This window comes from Miniopterus natalensis, chromosome 1, assembly GCF_054644295.1.
Source record: "Miniopterus natalensis isolate mMinNat1 chromosome 1, mMinNat1.hap1, whole genome shotgun sequence".
In the NCBI taxonomy this organism is placed as follows: domain Eukaryota; kingdom Metazoa; phylum Chordata; class Mammalia; order Chiroptera; family Miniopteridae; genus Miniopterus; species Miniopterus natalensis.
The window spans coordinates 21,088,814-21,116,786 of NC_142081.1; the positions used below are offsets into that span (position 1 = coordinate 21,088,814).

At 37.7% G+C, this 27,973-nt stretch overlaps 2 protein-coding genes across 4 annotated transcripts in view; one reads left to right on the top strand and one right to left on the bottom strand.

Annotated features, from left to right (window-relative positions):
- Positions 1 to 25,774, bottom strand: part of BBOF1 (basal body orientation factor 1) — a 31,702-nt gene extending 5,928 nt beyond the window's left edge. Inside the window, exons 1-11 of the mRNA XM_016208193.2 lie at positions 25,602 to 25,774; positions 23,510 to 23,738; positions 20,166 to 20,231; positions 18,333 to 18,476; positions 9,697 to 9,777; positions 8,751 to 8,821; positions 8,163 to 8,307; positions 6,616 to 7,109; positions 4,445 to 4,546; positions 721 to 795; positions 204 to 318 (exon numbers count right to left, since the gene is read on the bottom strand). Coding sequence (XP_016063679.2) covers positions 204 to 318; positions 721 to 795; positions 4,445 to 4,546; positions 6,616 to 7,109; positions 8,163 to 8,307; positions 8,751 to 8,821; positions 9,697 to 9,777; positions 18,333 to 18,476; positions 20,166 to 20,231; positions 23,510 to 23,738; positions 25,602 to 25,660 — 1,581 coding nt within the window. The 5' untranslated portion in view covers positions 25,661 to 25,774. The remainder of the gene's footprint in view (positions 1 to 203; positions 319 to 720; positions 796 to 4,444; positions 4,547 to 6,615; positions 7,110 to 8,162; positions 8,308 to 8,750; positions 8,822 to 9,696; positions 9,778 to 18,332; positions 18,477 to 20,165; positions 20,232 to 23,509; positions 23,739 to 25,601) is intronic.
- A 721-nt stretch (positions 25,775 to 26,495) lies between these two features.
- The window catches only part of ENTPD5 (ectonucleoside triphosphate diphosphohydrolase 5), a 34,635-nt gene continuing 33,157 nt past the window's right edge, over positions 26,496 to 27,973 (top strand). For 2 of the 3 annotated variants that reach the window (XM_016208186.2, XM_016208191.2), the window contains exon 1: positions 26,709 to 27,838. Coding sequence is in view for 1 of the 3 variants with exons in the window: in XM_016208185.2 (XP_016063671.1) it covers positions 27,809 to 27,838 (30 nt within the window). In the remaining 2 variants the exon portion in view is untranslated. Of the gene's footprint in view, positions 26,674 to 26,708; positions 27,839 to 27,973 lie in introns of those variants that run through there. The other variant, XM_016208185.2, reaches the window with a different exon arrangement.

A 27,973-nucleotide genomic window follows, 5' to 3' on the forward strand; every position in this document is an offset into this window, starting at 1 on the left:
ATATGCATTTGCATTAACTACATGCCTGCCTTGGTATGGATATTGTTATAAAAATGTCCACGATCTCATACTAGTATTATTACTCATTTCACTGATCCCTGAGAGCTCCTGGATAGGAGAGCTAAGTGACTGTGACAGCAAGAAGCTGCATGGGGAAAGGTAACAGCTATATGTATTGTTTGGTTAGATTACTGACTCCTTACCACGTCAGACTCATGTGATCCTTTCTGCATATTGGATATCACCAGTTCACCAGAAGAGTCTGAGATTGGTACTTGCTGGGTGATGAAGGTTTGACCTTGAAGCTTACTTTCATCCCTGCAATAATGATAAAGTAAGAGACCATGTCAACAACCATGCACACAAGAACCTAATTCAGAACAATAGACTGGTCATGTTATTCTCACTCAATTCTAGCATGTATAAGATATCCACAAGAACCATTGTGATCAGGCTCACATTCATTGCTCTGTCGAGAGGCTTTACCCTTGCCCTGGCCAGGTGGCCCAGTTGGAGCGTCATCCCTTACACCGGATTCAATCCCCCGTCAGGACACACACCTATGTTGTGGGTTTGATCCCCAGTTGGGGTGAGTATGGGAGGCAACTGATCAATGTTTCTCACATCAATGTTTCTCTCTCTGTTCCTGTCCCCTCCCTCTAGAAGCAATAAGAAAACCATGTCCTTGGGTGAGGATTTTAAAAAAGAGAGAAACCTTACCCACATTCCTCTGTTTCTTCACTGTCTGGAACAAAATATTGTGGAACTGAAGGCCTAGAACTCTGACTGTATTTCCTGTAGTGGGTAAAAGTTAACAATGAGGCAGTGTCACCTTGTGCCCTTATTTCAACTATACTATAAAAGTGCTAAATGAATGCTTCCATTTAGATGGGCTTTTCATTTTCAAAAATGATGTTTTACATATACATAGAGGTAGTGTAATGTAAACTTATAGTCTCTTAAAGTTGAGACATGTTGAACTTAAGAAATGGAAATATTTATGGAGATGATCATGATGATGATACATAACAGTTGTTAACAGTGATGTGGGCAAGGTTAAACCAGAGTATTGGCTAAAAACAAAAACATGGCCAGAAAAATTCCCTTCCTACAAAAAGAACTACAGAACACAGAAAGGTTACCCAATGGAGAGACACAGTATAAAAATTTCTCCTATACTTTGGAAAGTCTGGTTTAAGAATAGGAAATAAACATATCACTAATTCAATATTTTAATTTGAAAGTGAACTTAACAGTTATAAAAAAGTATAGTAGGTTGATTTGCCAGCAGATAAAGACACATATCTCATTCCTAAAACTGCCCTCAACCAGGTGCACATGAAAGCAGCATAAACTCATTCAAAATCTGGCTATCCTGGCCCTGGCTGGGTAGTTCAGTGTGTTAGAGTGTTGTCCCGATACACTGAGGTTGTGAGTTCAATCCCTGGTCAGGGCACATATAAGAAACAACCAATGAATGTATAAGTAGAACAAATGTTTCTCTCCACCACCACCACCACCAATTTTTTTATAAAACCCATTCAAAATCTGGCTATCTTAAATAGTCTAATAATATACTTTCGCTACTACCAGTGCCTAAGTCATAGCCAGAGTTGTTGCTGATGCTGATGCATTAAAGAGTACAGTGTATTGATTATACTCCTTTGACCTAGTTCACTCACAAAGAAAAATACTGTATTGTTGAATTCATAATCATATACAATCTGTAAACTCTTATCAACTTCCTAATTATTCTACTTGCCTTGGTAGACCTTTTATCATTTAATTCCTCTCTAATCTGAGCTTTCTCATTTAATCTCATCTTTATCGCATCTTTATCTCAACATTTATCTCAACATTTCACCTTTCTATTCCTATATTCTTTTTCCTTCATCCAACCCTGGCATGAGATTCCATCAGGCTTAGACATGGTTCCATTGCGCCAGGTTCAAGTTCATTACTTTGGTGTGAAAGATTACACTCAAATTCCTGTTTCTCCAGTGTTAAAAACAACACAGTATGGAACTTGAGGAGTGGAACTCTGGCTGTATCCCCTGGGGTACAGAAGAGTCAACTCACAATGAGACAGACATTCAGTACCTACAGCCTGGATCATACCTCCGCCGCTGTGGAAGGCTGGCAGAGACACAAAAGCCATTTCAGTCCTCCATCTTCCACTTAGCCAATACTTTAAACTCCTCCTTTTGCTTGTACTCTTCCTTGTTCTCCTGTTCAGTAACCGTGGTTATTCCTAAAGGTTCTAGCCTCAGCCCTTTACTATTCTACCTTCATTCACTTTTCTGAGCTCAACTACCAGTTTCACTGAACATGCTCAACTCCCTCCCCTTAAACTATCATCTGTACTCCAATCACTATTTACAAATGCCTTAAGTGTTTTTCACTTCAATATACTGCCATTGTCTCCAATTTGACACTGAAAATACTACTTTTCTTCTGTCTAGAATGTTTTTTTTCTCCCCTTTTTGATTTATTTTATTTTTTTAATCCTCACCTAAGGATAATTTTTCCATTGCTTTTCAGAGAGTGGAAGGGAGAGAGAGAAACATCAATGTGAGAGAGACACATAGTATGGTTGCCTCCCGCATGCACCCTGACCAGGGCCGGGGATCGAGCCTGCAACTGAGGTATGTGCCCTTGACTGGAATCGAACCCAGGACCTTTCAGTTCTCAGGCTGATGCTCTAACCACTGACCAACCAGCCAGGGCTTTTCTCCCCTTTTGTCCCTGTTTACCTTTTAGAGGTCAGCTCAAGCTTTTACTTCCTCATAAATGTTCTCAGCCTCAAGTAGGTCAGATTCCCCTAATCTAGGCTCTCATACTCCTCCTTCGAGCCTCTGTCATAGCTGTACTTTTGTATATACTTGTGTGATGATTTGAATAATGACTTTCCTCCCACATAAACCATAAACTCCTTGATATTAGTCATGATGTCTTTGCTCAACATGATATCCTCAGTAAATGGCAGGCACTCAATATGTGTATGTTAAATAGCTTGATGGATGGATTAAATAAAATTTAAGTATTTCCCTCACACTGGGTTTACAGTTTTTTGTTTGCTTTTCATATCACCATTCTTTTATTTCGTAAGCTAAAAAACTTAAAAATTTATACTTTGTTGTCTTTATTCCTTTTGTCCTTGATTGCCAAGCTCTGTTTCTCCTTCCTGTCTCTCAGTTTCCCCACTTTTTTCCTAACTGCTCCCACTTGCTAAACCCCTCACCACCACAGGAGTAATGCAGCAGTTTCTGCTGGTCCCCAGCCCTGTTTTTGCCCTCCGATCTGTGACACTGTCACTGTTGGTTCAGGCTAGCTCTGAGAACAATAATCTGTGAGCCCTCCGGGTGAGAGTACGAAAGGAAGGCTTATTGCTACCCGTATTCCTTCAAAGCAGAGAAGAAAAGTATGTTACACTATTCTAGAATCTACAATAGCATAGGTTTGGGCTTTTCTGCATGGTTTTTAAGGCTCATCATAATTTAATCTATAGATTAATCTTTACTTCCAATTACTAATTACTCCCTAGCATTACCAAATTTCCTCAAGCTAGGCAGTTTCCCCCAACGTTCCCTAAATACCCGATGCCCACTCCTACCTCTGGGCTTTTGCCTATGCTGCTACTTTGCCCCTTGTCTGATGTGCCCTCCCCGCTCTCTATCCCGCTCTCCTACAAGGCACCCCACGTGGTCATACCTCCTGTCTTCCTGACTGAGTCTTCCCTGACTACTCCAGCCCACTGAACTCCAATTGTACTTTATTGTGCCATCTATTTTTTCCTTGTTATTTTTTTTGTTTTGTTTGTGTAACCACGTTCGTTTTAAGCTCTTTGAGATCAAGGGCAATGTCTTGTAATTCTTTTTCATCCCCAGAGTGCCAAGCTTGTAACAAGCAATCAGTAAGTGGTTGATTTATTTTACCCATTTTATAGTTCATTACCAGGGTTATAGTCACTAATAAACCATAGAGGAGAGAGCGAAACAATTCATTAAGAAGAATTATTTTAAATATCTGTAGATTTTTGTTTTCCTTTCTAGGTCTTTTTCTTGGTATTAGAGATTCTCTTGATTAATAATTAGCTTAAATATAATTTACTTATCTTTGAAGGCCAATAAAATCTTAACCATTGTTATGCTTCTCTTCAGTTACCACTCATTCAGCTGAGCAATGTTGTACCTTCTTAGTAAGCATACCTTAAACATCTAAAATTAATCTCTTTTCTACCCCCTTTAATTCTAATTTATCTTTCATTTTCATGTTCATTCATTTATTTATCTCTGAGAGTTGCATAGCCAACCAGTATGGCCCTTTTAAATTTTCTGGTCTTTTCCTAATCCTTTCACTCTTAAGTGAGAGTAAATTCACTGTTTCTTCATGGTTTCTAGGGTTGATAACAACTTGGTATTTCACTACAGAAATAGGGACTTACCTAGGAACAAAACCATTCATTTTTGCAAACAGCAATCGTAAGACTTTCTCCTTCTGCTCCCAAGTTAAATCTCCAATATCCACATTTCCTTGAATATCTGTCCTGAAGAAAGAATATCAAAGAAAAAAAAGTGAAAAGGAAAAATATGGTCAAAGTAAGCATCTCTTCTTTTTGAAAAATATAAAATATGTAAATATGAGAAAAGAAAATTTCCAAACCATAACTGAATATTATGAGGTTTCCAAATGCAATGACTATAAAGCAAACTGTGTCCATTACAAAATTATAAAGTTGAAAAGGGTATCAATATGCTAGCCAACCTGAAATGTTATAAGTAGTCATTAAAATTAAAATAAAATAAAAACGATAACATGAAAAAAGGTGTGCTTAAACATCAAGCAAATAAACAAAATAGAAAGTTGTACTATGACTATAATGTATCTAGATATACACAAAAACAAAAAGAACAAGAAAAAAACCAGTTGTTTGGTGAGATTATTGATTAATTCCTTTTAACATTTCTTTTGTATTAGATACTTTGCTCTGAAGTACGGTAACAAAAGGTAAATTTAGAAAACAACATGTAACTTATCTACTCTATTTTCTTACCTCCAAATCAGCCTAGCTAAGCTTTCCAAGCGGGTCTTTATCTATATTATAATTTTACCAGAAGATTCATAGTCTACTTGCTATTTACAAAAGCTGGTTTAAATGTAGCTAGTTTTGATGTTGTATAATGGGAGAAATTTTTTGCATATAGGCACTTGGGTTAGTTTTCTTTCAAAAGTTTAGGTTTTGCTTTATTATCACCATATACTTCAACTGTCCTTCTCTAATCTGCCTCTTAAGCAGATGATGTAATATTTTAAATGCCATTCCTGCCCTGCTGGTAGAGGCAATAGGAAACTGAGGTCAAGGTGACAAATTGATCAGTAGCAAAAATGTCACACAGAAGGCAGAATAGGACAAGTCCAGTTTCTGCAATAACAATGTACAGAATCAGTTTATGTACCTTTCTCTGAAAACTAATCTACTACTTAATATACAATAGATAAAAGTAAGAGGAACTGCCTTATGTTTGATAGGGACTCAACTTGCTTTACATTAAATAAATATGAGGAAATTGCAATGAATCTCTTGGTAAAAAGAGTGTTATTATATAGACTTTTGAATATAGAAAGTTAAAAAATTATATGCAGTATGGACAATTTTGGAGAAGAGTCTTATCTTTCAGAAGCTATTAACCATATCCAACCTTCCCAGCAGCTATATAATTTAAAAGAATATACAAATTAATCTACTAAAAGATAATTTAAAGCAGAACATACATTTGGAAGCACTCTTAATAAGATGTTAAGTACATAGTAGTTGGGAGTCCTTTTAAGTTTCTTGAGTTAAGGCCTTTGAAGAATCTAATTTCATTGGGATATAAAACATAATTTCAAGAATAATTTTTTTTAAATGCACCATAATTTAATCCATGGTTTATAGGGGGAAGATGCTCTAACAGATAGAAATGCTAAGGAAATGATTAATCATTGTAGATAGTCTACAACTGTCTCAAGCATTCTGCTACTTTTATCATAGTGGCAGTACATCTCAAGGAAACTTGTGGGGACTTTTGGTTAATGCAATGATGAGGGGCACTACTGGGTGTCCTTCAATCCATAGGACAGTTCTGTATAAGAAAGAATTGTTAAAACTAATTTTTATATTGATTTTTTAAATTATATGTTTAGTTAGGTATTATTACCTATGAATTTCACCTCAGAATAGTAAAGGGAACATTATAAAATATTTATGAAAGCATGTTTATCAAAAATGTATAACCTGAATCTTATCAAACCTTTATAACTAGTTTACAGGAAACAAAATAAAGAAGCATGTTAAAAGATACTATAATGACATTCTATGGAAAAAATAATAATCCAGTCTCTTTAACAAGTTTCTATTACAAAGAAAAGAGGCCATCCACTAAGAATATTTATTAGGCCCCACAAACTATGCCAAGCATAGTGGTTACAAAGATGAGTCAGTTCCTGTCCTCAAGTAACTCACTAAGTAATCTACTCAGTACTTAGGTATTACTGAACTGAGCTTTTCAGGGTTATTTCTCTAAAGAGCACAAAAATAGCAGCACAAAAGATAAAATATTAAAGTATTATTAGTACCATTTATTGGCCTCCATAAGATCCTGATTCACACTATTGGTGCTGTGCTCTCTGCCATCAAATGTTCGAATTTTGGGATATTCTGTTCTTCCGGCACATGCCTCTCGCATTTTAAGATTGAAAGCAGCTTGTGCTACCTGCTTATAATGCTTCCTGCTAAATGCAATCTGTTGCTTCACTTCATGTAGAGCATCCAAAAAGAATCTTTCCACTTCTGTTCTCTCATCCAGTATGTTCTTGGCCAGCTTCTTCACTCTATTCATTTCCCTGTCCTTCATCTGAAGAAGGTTCTGCAGCTTATAAACTTCAATCTGATCATTTTGGTTATTTACCATTGCCTGTTGCTGCAGTTTTAGAACTTCAGTCTCAAACTCTCTGGTCATACAAGTCAGGGCAGTCTCTAAGCTTATCACCTTCTTCTGAAGGGTCTGGATTTGTGTTCTCTGCTGGGTAAGTTGTATAACCTTTTCCTTAACCAACAGATCGTTGATCTCCTAAAAAAAAAAGATGAGAGAGGTGGGAGATTTCAGAACTTAAAAGTTCCTCACTAATTTCTACTACTTTATGTGAGTTTGATGCCAGGTTGCAATGGTGATATTTTGGTATTCTGTGTATGGAGAGTAAAAGTCTAGGATCCTTGTCTAGACTTTGTGAAGACCACTGATTTTACTAATTAAGAAACTTTCCTTCCCCTAAAATTCTGAAAGGTTAAATATTTTATATTATCAAAAGGATAATTCCAAGATCAATATGTCTATACAGTAAAAACATTAATTTAACAACTACATACTGGAAACTCTGGCAGTTTGCTAGTTGCCTATCACAATGTCTATTTTCCCTTTCCTCCTAAGTAATAAAACCCCAATTTTTTTCAGGAAGGCAGTAAGCTCAGATGAAAAAATTCCCTGTCTCTCGTGTGGTTCAGCATAGTTATGTAGGTTCTTCTGATCAATAAGGTGTAAGTAGAAATGTGTGAAGTACACTTCCAGGAAGATCACTAAAAGGAGGGGCATATATTTTTCCTTCTTGTCCTTCTTCCTTCCTGCTGTTTGAGGAATGGTTAGAGCTCTAGCAGCTGCCATGGGCCATGAGGTAACTTTGAGGATGTAAGCCACAGGCTGCAGAGCAGAGTTAAGGAACCTGGATTCTGTTGACTTTGTGGCACTACCGTTCCAGCTCCGGAGTGCTTACCTCCAGACTTCCTTTAGGTGAGAGAATAACCCTTATGTGATGATGCCACTGTTGTCAGGGCTATTACAGCTGAACCTGTTCCTAAGTGATTCAGGGACCAACTCTAAGCAAAGCAAAATGAGTCTTCTCAAGTAGTAGATGATAGGAGTTACATTTATGTTTCTGATACATTCTTTATAATGCCAAGTCTAATGCTTCTTAGTGATTCAGTAATTAATCTTTTGAGATAAGAAAGGTACATCATCCAGACAGAAGAAAACAGTCCCTTTGTCCTTATGTATCTTTATTATACTCAATGCTTAGTATTTACCAACCTAATTCTTTAAAAAAAAAAAATAGGAAACAAAGTCTGGAACCTTTTGCTGTAAAAGGGAAGTCTGAGACTGGAGCAACTTCTCAGATTTTTTTTGTAGAGCATCAGCTTCCTTCAGGTGGTAGTCAAGAGCTTTCTGGAGATAAACATTCTCTTTAAAAACAGCTCTTCCAGCATGGTTTAATTGCCTGAAATAGAAAGATACAAGATTTCAGAGCAGAGACCTAAGTTTCAGATATTACCAAACTAGAAGCATGCTTGCTTTAGCCTCCAACAGTAATGATAAGGACAACCCTGCCAGGTTGCTATTATTAAACCCATTTTTAGATAAAGAAATTTAATTCCAAAAAAGTTAAGGACTCTTCCTACAGTCAATTGGCTTATGTGCTGAGAACCAGTCTAACTTCACAGCCCAGGTTCTTACCCTCACACCATGCTGCTACAAAAAGAGTGGAGGGAAAAGGGGTGGAAACACAAAGTTCTCTTTCTGGAAACAGGGAGGGAAAATAAGCCAGAAAATTTGAAGATAGCAAACCAGGAGAGAAGTGGGAAGACAACATGATAAGAACAAAACAGACCTACAAAGAGGTAAGAGAGGCTATTACAAAGAAAAAAGGCAGCAATCCCTTACACGACAGCTTCATGATGGGCTCTCTCTGCCAGCATTATTATCTTCTTTTCAGCTTCCTGTTCTAGTCGGTGCTAAAAAAGAAAATAGGCTGTTTTAATACAGAGTTGATCAATGATGTTTCTCATTGATGTTTCTCTCTCTCTCCCCCTCCTTTCCTCTCTCTCTAAAACTCAATAAAAACATATTTTTAAAAAAAGTTAAGTATTTATTTTATAATGTCAAATAAAACACTCCTGTCCACATGACCTGATGTGAACTCCAACTATTGATGGAGGGGCCAGCAGGAGGATACTGTGAACACAGGAACCTTAGGGTACCTTTCAATTTCACCACTAAAGAGACAACATGACAGATAATTCCACATCAGTATGGCAAAGCAGAGCTGGGAAAAATTTCTGCTAAATACAGTGAGGAGAGTCATTCTTTTTTAGAGTGATAAGAGTCATTATTCATTCCTTCATTCAACAAATTCCTATGGAGCAATAATAGTGTACCAGATTTTTTAAATACTGGAGATTCTGTGATGAACAAAACAGATAGGGTCCCTGTTCTCATGAAGATTATATTCTAGGATGGCACCCAAGCAATAATACTTAAAATGTACTTCATGTGTACCAGAGTGAACTCCCCAATCCCACCTCCCCTTTATAATGAGGTACATGCACCTTGAGTTCCACCAAGGAAACACCAAAGTGGGGAGTGTGGTATGTCCAATAGCATTGGTAAGATGACAATCTCACTTGGGGATTTCGAGAATCTCTAAATGGGAGGGGGAAAAGACTAGACATTGAGATATCTAAAATAGGTTTTGTTTTCCCCATTTTTTATACTACTGTAATTTGATAACAATCTTCTAATAAGGTACATATCAATGTCTCAGAATGCATTTAAGTACATATCTGCTGTTCTCATAAACAAAGTTCTTAATTAACTTAATATATCATACCTTTTCTTTAAAAAACCTGCTTTCCAGGCTTCTAAGAGTGTCCTGATGTTTCTGCTCCGTGTGTCTTAAACTCTCCTTCAGCTAAAATTAAAATAGCAAAACAAAACAACAACAATAACAATGAAGCCTGGTCAATAGGAAATGCGGTTGGGGTTGATTGGGGCATATTCCTAGAAAATTCTCAATAAAGAAACATTTTCTGTTATATTTTACCTCTTAATCCTGAACACACAGAAAAACTCCATGTCTTTGCATGTGAGTACTATATTTCCTCCAATCTTCTCTAGATTTACAGGATCAGTATTGAGTTACTAAAAGGCCTTTCATGAATAACAGTTTTCAGAACATTCAGACAAGGTGTCCTCATAATCATATTTTCTAAATATCTTCATTTTAACCATGTGGACCCTCAGAATCATATTTTAGAACTGGAAGGGACCAGAGGAGTCATACAATATAATTTCTCACTTAATATGGAAGAATATTTAGAAACAGAATATCACTAATTCAAATCTCATTAAGTCACTAAGCTGCCGTTTAATAGTTCTTATTTTTAGAAAATTCTTCTCAGTATTAATTGAAAAAAACATCTTGCTATGATTCCAACAGATGAATCCTTCTGTCCTCTAAAGCTATATAATAAAAAGGACATAAAATTCTTCTAGGCAAAGAAAGTAGAGCTAATTTAAAGCTATGATTCTGCCCAGCTGGTGTGGCTCAGTAGAGTCAGCGTTGTCCCATGCACCAAGAGGTCACCGGTTCCATTCCTGGTCAGGGAACATACCTGGGTTGTGGGCTCGGTCCCCTGTTAGTGGGCATGCAGGAGGAAGCACACTGATGTTTCTATCTCATCAATGTTTCTCTCTCTCTCTCCCTCTCCCTTCTTCTCTCTCTAAAATCAATAAAAACATATTTTTAAAAAAGCTATGATCCCATAGTCTATATTTACCAGCAAGAATCAATCAGATCAACATAGGCATATCCAATCTAATATTCATGCCATAAAAAAGGCATCCCATCAGACAGACAAGAGTTCAAGTGCTAGGTCTCTCACCAGCTGTTTGATTCTGGGCAAGTCACTTAACTCCTCAAAATCTCAGATCTCCAGGAATAAAAAGAAGATCATAATAGTAGCTATCTTGTAGGGGTGTGGCAAGGATTAAATAACAAATAATACATGTATTTAGAATAGTAACCATTTAATATAATGATTAGTATTGTTCCCACATATACCTACCAATTTTCCTTACTGTAATCTCTATTTTATATGATCTCTTTTAGATGCTCTTCTTTCTCCCCGTGCTTTTATATACTTTAAAAAAATGGCCTCTTAATACTATTCAGCCATAAGATGAAATACTGCCATTTGCAACAACATGGATATCTTGAGAATATCATGCTAAGTGAAATAAGTAGGACAGGAAAGGTCAAGAACCATACGATTTCACTTATATGTGGAATATAAAACTGAAAGCAACAAACAAATAAGACAAACAAAAACTCATAGACACAGACAACAGTATGGTTGTTACCAGAAGGAAAGTGGGGGTTAGAAAAGGGTAAAGGGGGTCAAATATATGATGATGGAAGGAGACTTGACTTTGGGTGGTGAACGCACAATGCAATATACAGATGATGTATCATAGAATTGTACACATGAAACCTATACAACTTTATTTACCAGTGTCACCCCAATAAATTTAATAAAATCTAAAAAGGGGGATGGGAGAACCGCCTCTTACGTTGTCAAAGATTGTCAAAATTAATGTCAATATGCAAGTTTATGGAAATGTCTGCCATCCTAGTGTGTGTATGGGTGGAGGAGCATGAACTTTTCATATGTCATTGAACTCCCTTGAAAATCTATAAATAAATAAATCTTTTGAAAGATAGACAATACATATAAAAAATCTTTAAAAATTCATGTGCTTTACCCCACAAATTCCACTTATAAGAAGTTATCCTAAAAAACAAATATATAAAAAAATACTTTGTTACTTAGATGTTCGTCACAGTTTGTAAGAGTGAAAAATTAGAAAAAAGTCAAAATGTTCAAAAACAAGGGACCTTAAGAAATCATGATACATCTACTCAATAGAATTTCATGTATTTAGTCAAAATATTTTATAGAAAAGTACATAATGGCATTGAAAAATGTTCATAATACATAAATGTTCACAAAAGTCAGGCTAACAAACAATTTGTACATCATGACCTCATTTTTGTAAAAATATTTTAAAAATATGTTTCTATATAGCGGAGGAAGAAAATGGAAACACAATACACCAAAATATTAACAATGGTTATCCCTAGATATTTGTGTGTGGGAGGGGGCTTTCTTTTCTTTATCATCTAAATTTGCTGAAATGATTATCATCACTTTGTCAAAAAAAGAAAGAAAAAACAATTTATTAAAAAATAACAACCGCAGCCCAGCCGGGCGTGGCTCAGCAGTTGAGCATCGACCTAGGATCCAGGAGATGGGGGTTCGATTCCCTGCCAAGGCACATGCCCGGGTGGCGGGTTGCAGCAGATCAATGACTCTCTTATCATTGATGTTTCTAGCTCTCTCTCCCTCTCCCTTCCTCTCTCTGAAATCAATAAAGATATATTTAAAAAAAATAAAATAACAACTGCAACCTACCAATGTACGCTTCTTCTGCTAATCAGATAGAAGTAATTTTTTCTTTAAAATATATGCTTTGACTACCTTGATAATCTAAATGTAATTAGCCTCTTAAATTTATACAATGAATTCTATTACACAGTATAATTAATTTTCTTCATTTATGTATATCCCCCCTGTGTTTTTTTTCAGGGAGAGGGAGAGAGGGATAGAAACATCAATGATGAGAGAATCATTGATCAGCTGCCTCCTGAATGGACCCTACTGGGGATTGAGCCCGAAAACCTGGGCATGTGCCCTGACCAGGAATCGAGCTGTGACCTCCTGGTTCATGGGTCGACGCTTAACCAATGAGCCATACCAGCTGAGCATATACCCCACCCCAATTTTAAGTTCATGGGCCTCCACACCTGCCTTAATTCTACCATATTCCACAGAACCACCTTATTTTTCCCATAAGCCTTTGAATTTTAAGTCTTCCTGGCCAACAGCCCTCTTTGAAGAGGTATGAAATCTATTTGTCCCCTAGGTGGCAACATTGTTCTTAAAAAAAATCACACCACAGCCCCCTAGACTATGAGCTAGTTCCTCATTCACTTTGAGTCAGAATGTATACCTCCACTTAGGATGACTATTTTGAGAGTTCCTGAAAAGTTAAGGAAATTAACTTGATTCAATATGTATCCTTTTCATATAAAACAAAACAATATTCCTTCTAAACTTTTTTTCAGCTTTATTGAGGTATAAATGACAAATGAATTTGTAAGGTATTTCAAGTATACATAATGATGATTTGACATATGCAAACATTGTGGAAGGACTCCTTCCAACTAGTTAAAAGAAAACTTGATGTCCCTTCAATTACACTTTTAATGAAAAGGCCCACTCAGCATTTAACAATATTCATTGAGCATTACTGTTTATCTTGCATTTTGATGAATATAAAGGACAACACTGTTTGTACCTCAAAGAATTTACAATCTAGTAGGGGAGATAAAACAAATGATAAATATAATATCAAGATAGAATAGGCTAAGTGGTAAAAAAAAGATACAAAATGCTATGGGGACACAGAGAAAAGTATTACTTTTTTTCACTAATAATCTTATTTATTTTTTACCATATTTATTGAGATATAATTGACATGTAACATTGTGTAAGCTTAAGATGCTCAATGTGTTGATTTGATGCATTTATAAATTGCAAAATGATTACCACCACAGCATTAACTAACACCTCCAGTACTGACACATAATTACCGTTTCGTTTTTGTGGTAAGAATATTTAAGATCTACTATCTTAGGCATGGATATATGGAATAGACTGACAGCTGTCAGAGGCGAGCGGGGTTAGGGAGCTGGATGAAAGTAGGTGAAGGGATTAAACAAACCCCCCCACACACACACACACATATATATCACATAGACACAGACAACAGTGTAGTGATAGCCAGGGGGAAAGGGGAGTGGAGGTGGGCAAAGGAGGATAAATGGGAACAAAAAGAGACTGCTTTGGGTGATGGCGCATGATGCAGTGTGCAGATGATGTTTTGTTGAGTTGTACACTTAAAACCTGTATGGTTTTGTGAACCAGTATTACCCCAATAAATTCAATAATAAATAAATTAATTAATAAATAATCTACTCTATTAGCAATTTTCAAGTATATAATACAGTATTATTGCCCTGGTTGGGTAGCTCAATTGGTTAGAGCATTGACCCTGATACACCAAGGTTGTGGGTTCGATCCCTGGTCAGGGCACATACAAGAATAAACCAATGAATGCATAACTAAGTGGAACAACAAACTGATGTTTCTCTTTTTTCTCTCTCTCTGCCCCTTCCCCCCCCTCTAAAATCAATAAATTAAAAATAAAAAAATACAGTATTATTAGCTATAATCATCATGATATACATGATTCCACAGAAGTTATCAATGTTATAGCTGTACCCTTTGACTAATATTTCCCCATTTCCCCCTCCCCCAGCCCAAGAAGCCACCACTCTACTTACTTTCTGTTTCTCTGAGTTTGGCTTTTTTAGGATTCCACATATATGTGATATCATACAGTATTTGTCTTTCTCTGTCTGACTTATTTCACTTAGCATAATGCCCTCAAGTTTCATCCAAGTTGTCGCAAATGGCAGGAAGAAAATTACTTTTTAAAAGGACTATGGGGGAAGACCTTATGGAAAACATGCATTTGAGCTGAGTCTTTGAAGGATAGGTAAAATCCTAATGGACAGAAATATATCAGGGATATATTCCAGATAGAAGAAAGAATGTAAACAAAGTAACAAAGGTATAAAAAACTTCAGGGATGAGTGAATATCCAGTTTGGATGGATTAAAAGGGGTGTGCATGGGGAGGTATGGTGAAAAAAGATAATAAGGTTCCAAAGTAGGTGTAGGGTCTTGATACTCAAGCTAAGGTGTCTGGACAATATTCCATTTACAATAGAGAAATACTAAAGCAGATTCTAGAGGGAAGTGATCAGAACATGATCAGAACTGTGATATTTTAAGGTCATTCCTGTAGAGGTATTTTGGACTACAGTGGTGTAGTGGTTTTAAAATATGTCCATGACTTCTTTGACAGTCCTTCCAAATGATGGAACCTAATTCTCTACTCTTAGAATGTAGGCCAGACTTAGGAATTCACTTCTTAACTAATAAAATTGATGATAGAAGTCATGCTATGTGATTTCCAGCTAGATCAAAAAAAGGGAGAGAGAGAGGGAGAGAAAGAGGGAGAAACATTGATTTGTTGCTCTATTTATTTATGCATTCTTGTATGTGCCCTGACTGGGGATCAAACCCACAATCTTGAAGTATGGGGACAATGCTCTAACCAACTGAGCTACCCAGCCAGGGCCTTGCTGGTATGTTGACTGCAACCCTAAAAGAGACCCTGAGCCAGAACTTCCCTGCTAAACAGCTCCAGAATTCCTGACCCATAGAAATTGTGCTTTTAATGTTTATTATTGTTTTAAGCCACTAGATTTGAGGGTTAATTTGTTCTGCTGTAATAGGAAACTAATGCAGGTGAAGAAATGGAGCAAGACTAGAGGTACTTGACAGGAATTCAGGACACTGGGATGCTACAAACAGCTCTATAACTTATCATGAAAGTCACTCAACAACTTTGTGTCTCAGTTTTCCTCATCTGCATAATGGCTTCAGTAGGCCCTAAAGTTTCTTCGAACTCTAAGATTCTTTGAATTCTATGAAAGGTTTTTGTTTTACACAGTTCCTTATATCATTCATTTAGCAAGTTTTATTATTAAATACTAGTCTAGGAACTAGTGAACAGTAACAAGTACATACACAAGTAGATGATTTGGCTCTTTTCTTATTCTCCTTAGTTTACAAAGATTAAAGAATACAAGCATAAAATAACTAAAGACAGTTATATAACTGCTATTTTAAGGACTTTAAAGAACTTGAAATTCATAGAAGGGGAGAGTTACCCAGAAAATATTGCAAAGGAGTCTGTATAATGGTGAGCTATGGAAATTGAGAACAATTTATTTTTATTTTTTTAAACATAAGCTTTTATTTTATAACACTTAGAAACATTTCCAGTATTTTACTGAAAATTTTGTAATATTTTATTAGCTTCAGATGAATACAATCCTACCTCAAACCAAGAACTTTTTTCTTTTTCTTTTTTTTAGGTTTGAGCTTTCCCTTCACTGCTGTTCTGCGCTGCTTTAAAACTTTCCATGCATTTTTTCTCAGTAGAACATCTCTGTACTGTCTCCCATTGCATATCTCAGCTGTGACAATCCCTGCACTTTGCCTGTTCATTTTATCACCAGTTTACAAAAAAACAATACATATTGAGAACAATTTTAAAACAACAATTATAACAACAGATATAAAGCAACAAGTAATCAAGTTCATGAACAAAGTCAACCTCATGGGAAGGTTTTGGGATAACTACACAATTATGATAAGAAGTTAAAACACATTCCTTTCAATCTAAGAAAGTGTTTTCCCACTCCCCACCTTGCCTGAAATATACTGACTCTTTCCTTTAAATAAGGCTTCAAAGAGTCCTCTATTACAATTTTTAAAGCTATATAATCATAACAATAATCAAAACATCAATAAATTACTATGTGACTACTCTTATAGGGATCAATAGGAGCCAATGTGCCAAGTACATTGAATTATTTAATCCACACAGCATCTCTAAGAGGAGACAGGTGATATGATAGCTACATATTACAAATGAGGAATCTAAGATGCAAAGAAGTTAACCGACAATCCAAGGCCACAATACAGAGCCAGGACCTGGTGTCCATGGTGTCAACCACTACAACATCTTATCTACCTTATTCATTTCTCATATGCCCTTTCAATTTGGCAGTTAGCTAAATGGTAAACAGAAGCAAGATGGAGACAACTTTGGTTTCCCATCACAGTTTGTTCTTGCTAAGTAGGGCCCTGGGTAGGCAAAAGAGAGCTTGAGAGATATAGCATGTTTGGGGGATACACCGTAACTGAGAGTGAGAAGCACTAAAAGAGATAGAGGAAGGGCCTTAAATAATATTGATTATAATAATCATAATTTTAGCAGGAGTAATAACAGCAGCGGGATAAGCAACAGATAATATTTATCACACAGTGCTAAGCATGTAAAACATTATTTCATTTATTCTTCACAATGACCCTTTGAAGTTGGTACTGTTTTCTTATCTCCATGTTACAGGTGAGGAAATTTAACAAGATACCCAGGTAATGTAGACAGTATTTATACTCTGGCAGTCTGACTTCAGAACACCAGCTTTTAACCCCTATACTAAATGCTTCATGGTTATCTTTGGTGGCAACAGGACTTCTATTATTACAACTACTAATATTAGCAGCAGTATTCATGTATACTCAGTGGTGTGTTACAGCCAGCTTATACGAGAAATTTTGCTAGCAGGTTGTTAAAGCATTGGTACATTGAAGCTTGAAATTGGCCATAATAAAAGTATTTACTTCTGCCCGGCCGGTGTGGCTCGGTGGTTGAGCATCAACCTATGATCCAGGGGGTTGGGGTTCGATTCCGGTCAGGGCACATGCCCGGGTTGCAGCCTCGATCCCCAGTGGGGGGCACGCAGGAGGCAGCCAATCAATGATTCTCATCATTGATGTTTCTGTTTCTCCCTCTCCCTTTCTCTCTCTGAAATCAATAAAAATAAATTTTTTAAAAAAAGTATTTATTTCTAAGGAAATCAGCTAATGCTATAAATCAGGACTCCCCCCCCCCTGAGAGCTACACACCACTATTAATATAATTCTCACTATATCATATACAGTATTTAAAGCACTTTACATATATCAAGTCACTTAATCCTTACAACAATTCTATAAGACTCTTATTATCCTCATTTTACAGATGCGGAAACCAAGGTATAGATAGGTTAAGTAATTTGCCCAGAGTCACAAAGCTGACTTTAGCTACTTGTGCCTGGCACTCATCTGTGATATTTGTTGCATTATGATCAATGCAATAAAACTATATTCCAAGCTGAGGGAATAGAAAGTGAGAGAAAGAACATAGCAAGATCAGAGAAACTTTCTAAAAGTACTCAGTTTTGTCCTCCCACACACACCTACCCAGAGAGCCTTCTACATTTTTCTAAAATTATCATTCATCAGTCTTAACATATTTTCCTTTAGGACTTTGCTACTTTGCCCTACTGTTTTCAGAGAACTGTGGTTTGTTTCTTATTGAAGTCACTCCAAAAGTTTGGCTGCTGATAAATGTGGGAGGATATGCTGGCTAAGATTTGTAAAATTTACAAAGAAATCAACACTTAGAAAAAGAAAAGTCTAACCATCAAGATCTTTTGCATCCAGCCCTAAACTGATATGTCTTACGCTTTTACAGTAAAAAAAATCTCTAAAATGTCAAAGGGAGTCCTTTACCATTTCACCAGAGTAAATGTCAGTGAAGGCTTTTGCAAATGTAGTAGTTAATTCTAACCTTCTTTTTAAAAAAGAAAGAGACTTACATCCTCTAATTCTTTCTCCACTTGGACTTTTCTCTTCTGGAACTGTTTTATTGTTTTAAGCTCTACATGAATCATGCCAATTTCCTTGGCTTTCTGATGAAACTTTCCCTCCAGCTCATTTATTTGCACAGTATACTTTTGTTCCTGTATGCAAAAACAAAACAAACAAAAACACAGGTAAATGAGTTAGGTAAAAAACCAGAAGTCCCACAGAGTCATGTTCCATTTGAAGCCTTAAGCCATTTGGCTATCTTCTTTGAAGAAATGTTGCCTTAAAGTTTTGATTTTTGTTAAAAGATACTAAGTGCCTTGAATAAGAAAAATTCTAGAATGAGCTGATCTTGTATAGAAAACACAGACATTTATTAACAAGAGGCATGATAAGGCTAAAAAAATTTTCATCTGTAAGAAAGAGAAATAATATCCCTGACCCTAAATTAAAATTAGTAAACTAAGACACAAAGGGAGGGCTAATATCTCTCTAATAAAGAAAGAAGGAGAAGGTGGGAGGAAGGAGAAGGAAGGGAGAAGAGAGAGCGGGAGGAGAAAGGAAGAAGAGGAGGAAAAAGGGGGACGTTCGGGAGAGAGAAAGGACAGAAAAGAAGAAGGGGAAGAAAAAGGGCCAGTAACAGAAAAAAAAACCCAGAAATATCTAAAGTAATGCAAATGAGCCTCAAACATATGAAAAGTGCTCAACCTAGCCGATAAGAGAAATGCAAATTAAATACACAGAAACACCATTTCTCACCTATCATGTTGACAAAGAAATCTGTTTTCACAGTATACTCCAGTGTAGTGCGAACACTGGACAGAAGTTAGATTTCTCAGATATGCCATGTTAGATTTGACTTTGGAACTCCATAAATATTTTACATAATTATATATATTTATATAATCACATACTTTCATATGCACAATTAAATTTTTCTAAAGCAACTCCTAAAAATCAAAAACAAAATGTATTGTTTAGTTGGTGGCATAACCTCACAGAAAGGAATTATTTTAAATGGTTTTAAACCTTGTAATTTGATAGTAAATCCCTACTGGTATATATCCTAAGCGGTAAAGGGCTCCAGAAGATCTTAAACTGTGTCCACTAATCTATGTTGGTGATATTACTGGTATTAGTATTCTGTGACTGTTGATGTATTGAGGTTTAAAGCAACTACACAATTATACTGGTATCATTAAGAACCAGGATTTTGGGTGAGGGAGGAAGGACACACAGATAATGTTAAGTAAAAACCCTTTAATCCTGCACCTCAATAGAAAATATTAGTATGGGCTTATATTTCATGATATATTTTAATCTTAAAAAAATATATATATATTTCCTAATTTGGTCCACTGAAAAGCCCGAGAAAGAATGTCAAACTCAAGATCAGTAAGCAGACGGTTTTCTAATACCAGATGGTTTTCTACATTAACATATTTTTGTGTTATTTTTTGAGCTTCTGTATAACAGGTGTGTGAGCTTTAAGGTCGATGAGCTGCTCAGAGGACTGACTTATTTATGCTCATTACATCTTTTTTTTTTTTTTTTAAATATATATCTTTATCGATTTCAGAGAGAAGAAGGGAGAGGGAGAGAGAGAAACATCAGTGGTGAGAGAGTCATTGATCGGCTGCCTCCTGCACACCCCTAACTGGGGATTGAGCCCACAACCTGGGCATGTGGCCTGACCGGGAATTGAACTGTTATCTCCTGGATCCTAGGTTGATGCTCAACCGCTGAGCCACTCCCAGCCAGGCCTGCTCATTACATCTTAAATATGACCTTGCCAGAAATCCGACCACCCAGTAAGTGAAGTATTGATCTACGCAGATACTTACCAATTTTTCCTTCTCCTCTTGGGCTTTTTCCTTTGTTTCATTCAATTGTTGTTTCAGGTTTTCAATCTGTAGAAGATGAAAATACAGAGTTCGGAAGGTAAAGAAATTGCTGTGTCCTGCCTTTATTAGGTAGCCTTGTTTTCACGTATTCAAACCAGTAGGTTTGGAGAGGTTGAGTGAGGTGGGAAGAGGAGAAGAGGGGACATAGTTCATACCCTTAACCTGCTATTGTTAGTTTCTAAAACCTGGCTATCATCAGAATTACCGGAGTAACTTTTTTTAAAAATGGCGGTAAAAAACACAACATTTAGCCCTGGCTGGATAGCTCAGTTGGTTAAGCATTGTCCCAATATGCCAAGCTTTCAGGTTCAATCCCCTGTAAGGACACATACAAAATCAACCAATGAATGCATAAATAAGTGGAATAGCAAATCGATGTTTCTCTCTTTTTCATCAATAAAAGCATGTTAAAAAAAAAGAACACAACATTAAATTGCCCATGTTAACCATTTTTAAATGTACAGTCAGGAAGTGTTAACTATATTCACATTGTTGTAGATCAGACAACTTTTTCATTTTGCAAAACTGAAACTCTATACTCATGAAACACTAATTCCTTCTCCTCCCTCACCCGCAGCTCTTGGCAACCACCTTTCAACTTTCTATTTCTGGATTTTGACTACTTTAGACACTTGATATGAGTGGAATCACACAATATTTATCCTTTCATGACTGGCTTATTTCACTGAACATAATGTCCTTGAGGTTCATCCATGTTGTATGTAGCATGTCACAGGATTTCCTTCTTTTTAAAGGCTGTATAGTAATATTCCACTGTATGTATGTACCCTTTTTTCTTTATTTATCCCATCAATGGACATTTGGGTTGCTTCCACCTCTTGGCTATATGAATAATGTTTCAACAAACATGGGTATGCAAGTATGTCTCCAAAATCCTGCTTTAAATTCTCTTGGAAATATACCCAAGAGTGAGATTGCTGGGTCACCTGGTAATTCTTTTTTTAAAAAAATATGTGTTTTATTGATTTTAGAGAGAGAGAAAGTAAGAGGGAGAGAGAGATAGAAACACCGATGAGAGAAAAACATCAATCAGCTGCCTCCTGCACACCCCCTACTGGGGACTGAACCTACAACCCAGGCATGTGCCCTGACCAGGAATTGAACCGATGACCTCTTGGTGCATGGGTCGACAACCACTGAACTACACCAGCCAGGCTCATCTGGAATTCTATTTTTAATTTTTTGAGGAACCTCCATACTGCTTTCTATAGTAACTGCACCAATGTACATTCCCACAAACAGTGCACGAGGGTTCCAATTTTTCTGCAACCTTGACAACACTTGTTATTTTGTTTTTCTGAAAGTAGCCATGGGTAGGATGTGATAACTCATTGTTGTTTTGATAGGCATTTCTCTTATCTGGGTAACTTTTTTTTCTTTTTTTTAATTTCATTTTTCAATTACACTTGACATCTAATATTATTTTGTATTAGTTTCAGGTGTATAGCATAGTGTTAGACAATCATATACTTTACAAAGTGGTCCCCTAGATATTTCAAATAACCACCTAGCACTGGACAATATTATTAACTATATTCCCTATGCTGTACTTTACATTCCTGGGGCCATTTTGTGACTACCAATCTGTACTTCTTAATCCCTTCACCCTTTTCATTCAGTCCCCCAAATTCCTCTCCTCTGGCAAACATCAGTCTGTTCTCTGTATTTATGAGTTTGTTTCTATTTTGCTTATTTTGCTCTTCAGATCCCACATGTAAGTGAAATCATATGGTATTTATCTTTCTCTGTCTGACTTATTTCACTTAGCATAACATATCTGGGTAACTTTTTAGAAGAAAAGTTTCAAGAAGAGTACAAAGAGCTCTCATACACTGGTCACCCAATTTTGCCACATTTACGTTCCCTCTCTATGTATATATAGATAGAGCTATCTAAATATATAATTATATAGGTATAGATATACAGATGATAAGTTTTTTTACATTGTTTTTTCTGGACCATGTGAGAGTAAGTTAGACATGACGATCCTTTACCCCTAAATGATTATGTATTTCCTAAGAAAAAGGAGATACTTTTTATGAAGTATAGTACAATTATCAAAACTGGGAAATTTAACATTGATATAATCTATAGTCCATATTCAAATTTTATCACCACTTGTCCCATTAATGTCCTTTCTTTTTCCAGTCCAGGATATAACCCTTGAGTATGCATTATATTTGGTTGTCATGTATCTTAGTCTCTTTTACTCTGGAAAAGTTTCTACATCATTCCCATGTAGGTTTTTGTACTTTTAAAAAAATATATGTTTTTAGTGATTTCAGAGAGAGGAAGGGAGAGGGAGAGAGAGAGAGAAACATCAGTGATGAGAAAGAATCATTAAACGGCTGCCTCCTGCATGCCCCCTGCTGGGGATTGAGCCCAAAGCCTGGGCATGTGCCCTGACAGGAATCGAACCTCGATCTCCTGGATCATAGTTCGATGCTCAACTGCTGAGCCACGCAGACTGGGAGTTTTTTGTACTTTTATTGTTTATGTATTATGCATCCACAAACAATGGGAATGATGCACACAGTAGAGTGGAAATTTACTTGGGTTTCCATGGGACTCATAGAGGCAGATGGAAAAGAGAAGAATTTGGAGTTCCACCTAAATTCCATTTTAAACACCCACTAGCCGAGTGATTTGGGGCAAGTTGTCCTTCTGAGAGTCAATTTCTTCATCCGTAAAATGGGAATGACAATATTGTAGCTACATGGGGTTATTAAAAGGACTAAATGAGATAAAAGAGGTAAAGTACTTAGTATAATGCCTGGCATAAAATAGGGGCTCAAAAATGTTGGTTCCTATCCCTTTTTCTTCCAGATCTAAAACAATAGCTTTCAACACTTAAATAAGGTGTAATAAAAGAAATTCAAGATTCAACTTGCTGGGTTCATCATGTCATCATAGATTATCAGTGATTGCTTTACAAATCATTAAAACTAAGTATTTATCAATATAAAAAAATATATAGATCATACATGCTCTTGTCCTTAAAACAAAATGGATCATAATGTTCCCTTATGATCATCAATCTGTTCAGACAAGAAAACATGGCACAAGAACTGAAAATAAGGAAGATCTGGTTATGACAGTAAAGCCATTCTGAAATAGCATCCTGCTTTAAAGAGAGTTAAAGTCAACTGAAATGTCTTAATTATGTGATAAGATTTCAAGGAATTAAATCCTTGAAATATATAACCACACAAGTATAACACAGAGGTAGTTACTGAGGCTCAGGAGGGTTTCTACCTACCTACCATATTATCTTTCTCCTGATCCTGCTTCTTCAGGTAGCTTAATACAGACATTGTGTCTTTCTCCATTTTATACTGCTGTTTCTTTAATTCCGCATTTGTTTTTGCCAGTCTCAGGGAAGTATCACGATACTCCATCCTAGAGAGTTCTGTGAGTTCCAGCCTGGACTCCCAAAGGGAGGCATTGGCCTTGGCTCTTTCCACTGTAATTTCATCAACTTTTATTATCTTCCTACATGGGAAGAAGACATTGACAGCATATAACTATTCTCTACTATAGTAGTATTACATCTCTCTATTATTGTTTTGTTTGGATTGCCTGGTACATATGATATGTATACTGTGGATGCATGGTCAAAAATAGAAAACACAAAATCAAAAGAAAACATATGCTAGCTAGTGAGTTCTAGGAATGTGATAAACCCTTGTCACTTTTTAAAAGTGCTATACTAACTATGCAGTTATGTAAAAGAAATCACACTGTAGAAGAATACTTATATTAATACATGGAGGAAAACTACAAATAAGTATGTACATTGGACTATCATTTTATAAAGATAAAAAGAATATCCTAAAATGATAGTAGTGGTTATCTTTGGATGATGGATTACAGGTGATTCTTGTTTTCTCCTTTGACTTTCCATGTTTCCTAAACTTTCTGTACTGAACATTTATTACTCCCTTAAACAAGTTACTTCACAAACTTTATATGTTTGGGGATTCCCTTACAGTCCCATATATAGTATTGCTGGACACCATGTAGGACTCCAATGTGTCTAGGAACTACCAGGGTCACCCAATAGGCTAGTGGCAGTCTAGCAGCAACTCCAAGCCTGGAAAGGGTGAGTGCTAGAGTTAATTCTGAACAGTTTGGGGAAATCTGAACAACTACCCAATTTGTTCAAATCCTTTATGCTTTCCTTTGAACCACAAGGAATCCCTAAAAGGCCCAAGGAACTACTTCAATCATCCAGAGATCCTTTAGATGTTCAAGATCATCTCAACCACATAGTAGAGATCTCTCAGACTAGGATCAAGAAAGAATCCAGAGCACATTTCTTGTGGAATAAGCATCTAAGTTGAAGCATACACAGGCAGACACCTTAATTTGTTTATTGAACAAATATTAAGCATCTGCTATGTGCCAGCATCTCTGTTAGGTGCTAGAGATATGGTGAATAATGCTTAGTGCCTAGTCTAGAGAAAGTTATATATAGTCTTGAGCAGGGTTTCCCAACCCTGGCATTGCTGACATTCTGAGTTAAATGATTCTTTGGGGTAGGGGGTGAGGGGGTTGTCCTGCGCATTGCAGGATGTTAAACAGCATCCTTGGTCTGTACTCACTAGATGCCATTACACATTCCCAGATGTGACAACCAAAAATGTTTCCAGATTATTTCCAAATGTCCCCTGGGAGGCAAAATCGCCCTGGGTTAAGAACTACTCCTCTAGAGCACTGCTGTCCAAGACAAATTTCTATAATGATGAAAATGTTCTATTATATCTGGGCTGTCCAATATAGTTATCACTAGCAAATGTGCCTATTGAGCGTATGGAATGTGGCTAGTGTAATTGAGGATCTCAATTTTTAATTTTATTTAATTTTAATTTAGCCACACATGGTTGGCGACTCCCCTACTGCACAGCGCTAGACTAGAGGACCTCCAATATCCCAATAAATGTTATCCAGACCTTCAGTTCTAGTGTCAGAACTCTTCCTCCTCATTCTCAGTTCTTTGTTCCTCCACTAGCACCTATTTCATTCGGCCCTGTGTTACTTCTATTCTCTGGGAACTTATCTGCCTCCATCGTTCATGCATTACACATAGGTAGGGCCTGAGCCTAAATTACTTCAGGGTCCCAAATCTCACCCTATTGTGTAAGCTGAAGCCGTAAAGTTGGGCATGCATTTGGGGAATTTCTGAACAATGGGAACTATCCTCAGAATCGAGGAGAGCGAGAGAAAAGTCCAGGAGGCTCCGGAAGGGGAGGCGGGAGGGCGTCAGTTAGCCAACCTCAGCGGCGGGCCGCCCCCAGGCCCGAATCCCGGGAGAGAGGCCCGGGAGGAGAAGGACCCCAAGGTGGGTTCTCTTACTTCTTCTTGTCTTTGTCTTTGCTCTTGCCTTTCCCTTTGTCCTTGCTCTTCAACGGCATCTTGGCTTCTCCAAGGGCCGGGCGGCCTCGGCGGTTTCTCCCCCGCGGGCCAAGTCGGATTCCGTCTCTAAGGGAACCAGAACGCCCGGCTGGTAACTTTCCGGTTGTTGGGAGAGCCCAGAGAGCGCATGCGCCTTGACGTGACTCCCACGCCGCCGCGCTGCGCCCAGTCCGAGGGCGGGGCGCCGAGGGCGGGGCGGAGATCGCTCCGAGGGCGGCGGGCAGCCGCGCCGGGCCGGCGCGCGGGGTGAGAGTGCGAGAGCGGCGGAGGTACTGGCCCCTGCTCCGGAGCTGGGCGGGGAGACCGGGAGCGGGCTGACCCCGGGCAACGGCGCGACGTCCTGCGGGCCGGGCGTCCCGGGCGGCGCGAGGTCTGAAGGACCTCGCCTCAGGAGTCTTGCTACCCTGCGGGTCCGCGGCCCCTCCAGCTTTGCAGCGGTCCGCGTCTCTGCGGCGCATCCTCTCCTTTCCTCACCCCCTAGCCTGCGTGGCCGCGGCCGCCTGACTGTCGTCGCTTCGCCTCAGCCTCTCCCCAACCTGCCCTGACTCGTTTGGTTTCCTGTTTCCTCTTCAGGCTTCTAATTGTTGCTAATTCTGTGAGGGATGGCGCGTGTAGCGGACTCGCCGGGCCACATAGTTTTTGGGGAGGCGGTGGTCGGGGTGAGGCTGGCAGCCGCCGCGGGGCAGCGCGCACGGGCGCCCGAGCCGGGAGCCGGGCGAGGAAACGAGTGCTGCCCCCTGGGCTGGGACAGGCTCCGCGGGCTCGAGGGGAGTCCTGGGGTCAGGCCCTCGGCCCCATTCTGTCCTGTATGGCCAACGCTACCTGCCCAGAGCCGGCCCGGAGCCCCATTTGCTAGTAATAGCTCCTGCGCCCGCAGCCCCTTTTTCTGTAAGCTGCGTCAAGTCGGAAGCTCTTGGGTTTTTTCCCCGCTGAGCACACCTATGAAACGGAGTACTCGAAAGTTGTTCTTTTTCAGAGGAGGAGCTCTGTGATGAGCCTTCATTCAGTTAGAGTGAGTGAGTCATTAAGGCAGGTGGGGAATTCTAGGTGCCAAGACAATAGTTAGGAAACTTGTGATTGAAGCTCAGCTGTGCGACATCCTCCATTTCAAACAATTTAAAATTTCTTATAAAACTTCATTGTGCATCTTCCGTCTCTATTTCCCTGGGGAAAACGTAATTACCTACACCCTTTCCAGAGGCCTTTGACCTCTGATGCTCTTTCCTGCTCCCCCTTTTTCATTTAGTTTCTGAATTGTGTGGTTAGAGGGAACATGCTCATTTGTTAATGAGCACTGAATATTTTTTAGACATATCATCTGCTAGCACGGCGTAGCTTACTCTATTTTTGGTGCATTTTCCTCTCTTGTATGTCACACTCCAGTGGGTGGAATCAACATACATTGAAGCGGTTTCCCCTGATATGGAATCTATAAAGTTATGATTAATTTTGTATGTCTAAGATTCTGAAAGTGCATCCTATTAATAACTTGCAGAAAAGAGAGGATAGAACACATTCCAAAAATTGGCAACTGTATAATATGAAATTAAAACTTATGTCTTTTATACATAAGTTTACAGATTCATTTATAAACATGAAAATTAGACTGTAACAAGATTATTTCTTAATATGAGCACAGTACTTTATACTTGTACTTTATAGTATGTACTTTATAGTTATTTTATTATGCAGCATGTTTTTATTGACTATAAGTTTGATTTTGTAGTTAGAACTGTTGAGATATGAATATGACTAAGATAAATGCCCAGATTCATAGTGTAGTAGAGGTGGTTCTAGAATATAGTCTTCTGAACCTCCACATTCTCTGCCAAAGAATTGGATGTTATTATTCAGTCTTCCTGTTAGTAAGATGTATCTGATGGTACAAATAGTAGAGTAGGAAGTTGCAGTTTAGCAATTCATCTGGTAGCATTTCCTTCTATAATTTCTGGTAGATAGTTTTATTTTGAAGTTTCATGGTTATTTTGCTGAATAAATTTGCTGTTTGACTGTTTAGAATGCTAATGATTTTAAAACTTGGAGTAAGCCACTTAGTGTTTTGTTGACTTGGCTTTGTAATTCTTTTTTGCCCAGTTTGAATAGTTCCTGGTCAACATAGAAATGTGGAGTGTCTTGGCTGAATCCTCATGCAAATAAGATCATTATGGTCCCGGAAGGTAGGACAAGTATCCAGATCTTTTATCTTACAACTGTAAATGTACTTCATATGCTCCTGGGTTTTGTTTTGTTTCTTAATTGGATTCTCTGTCTTTGCCAAAAGATGTTAACTCTCTCTTATTCCATTGATTGTA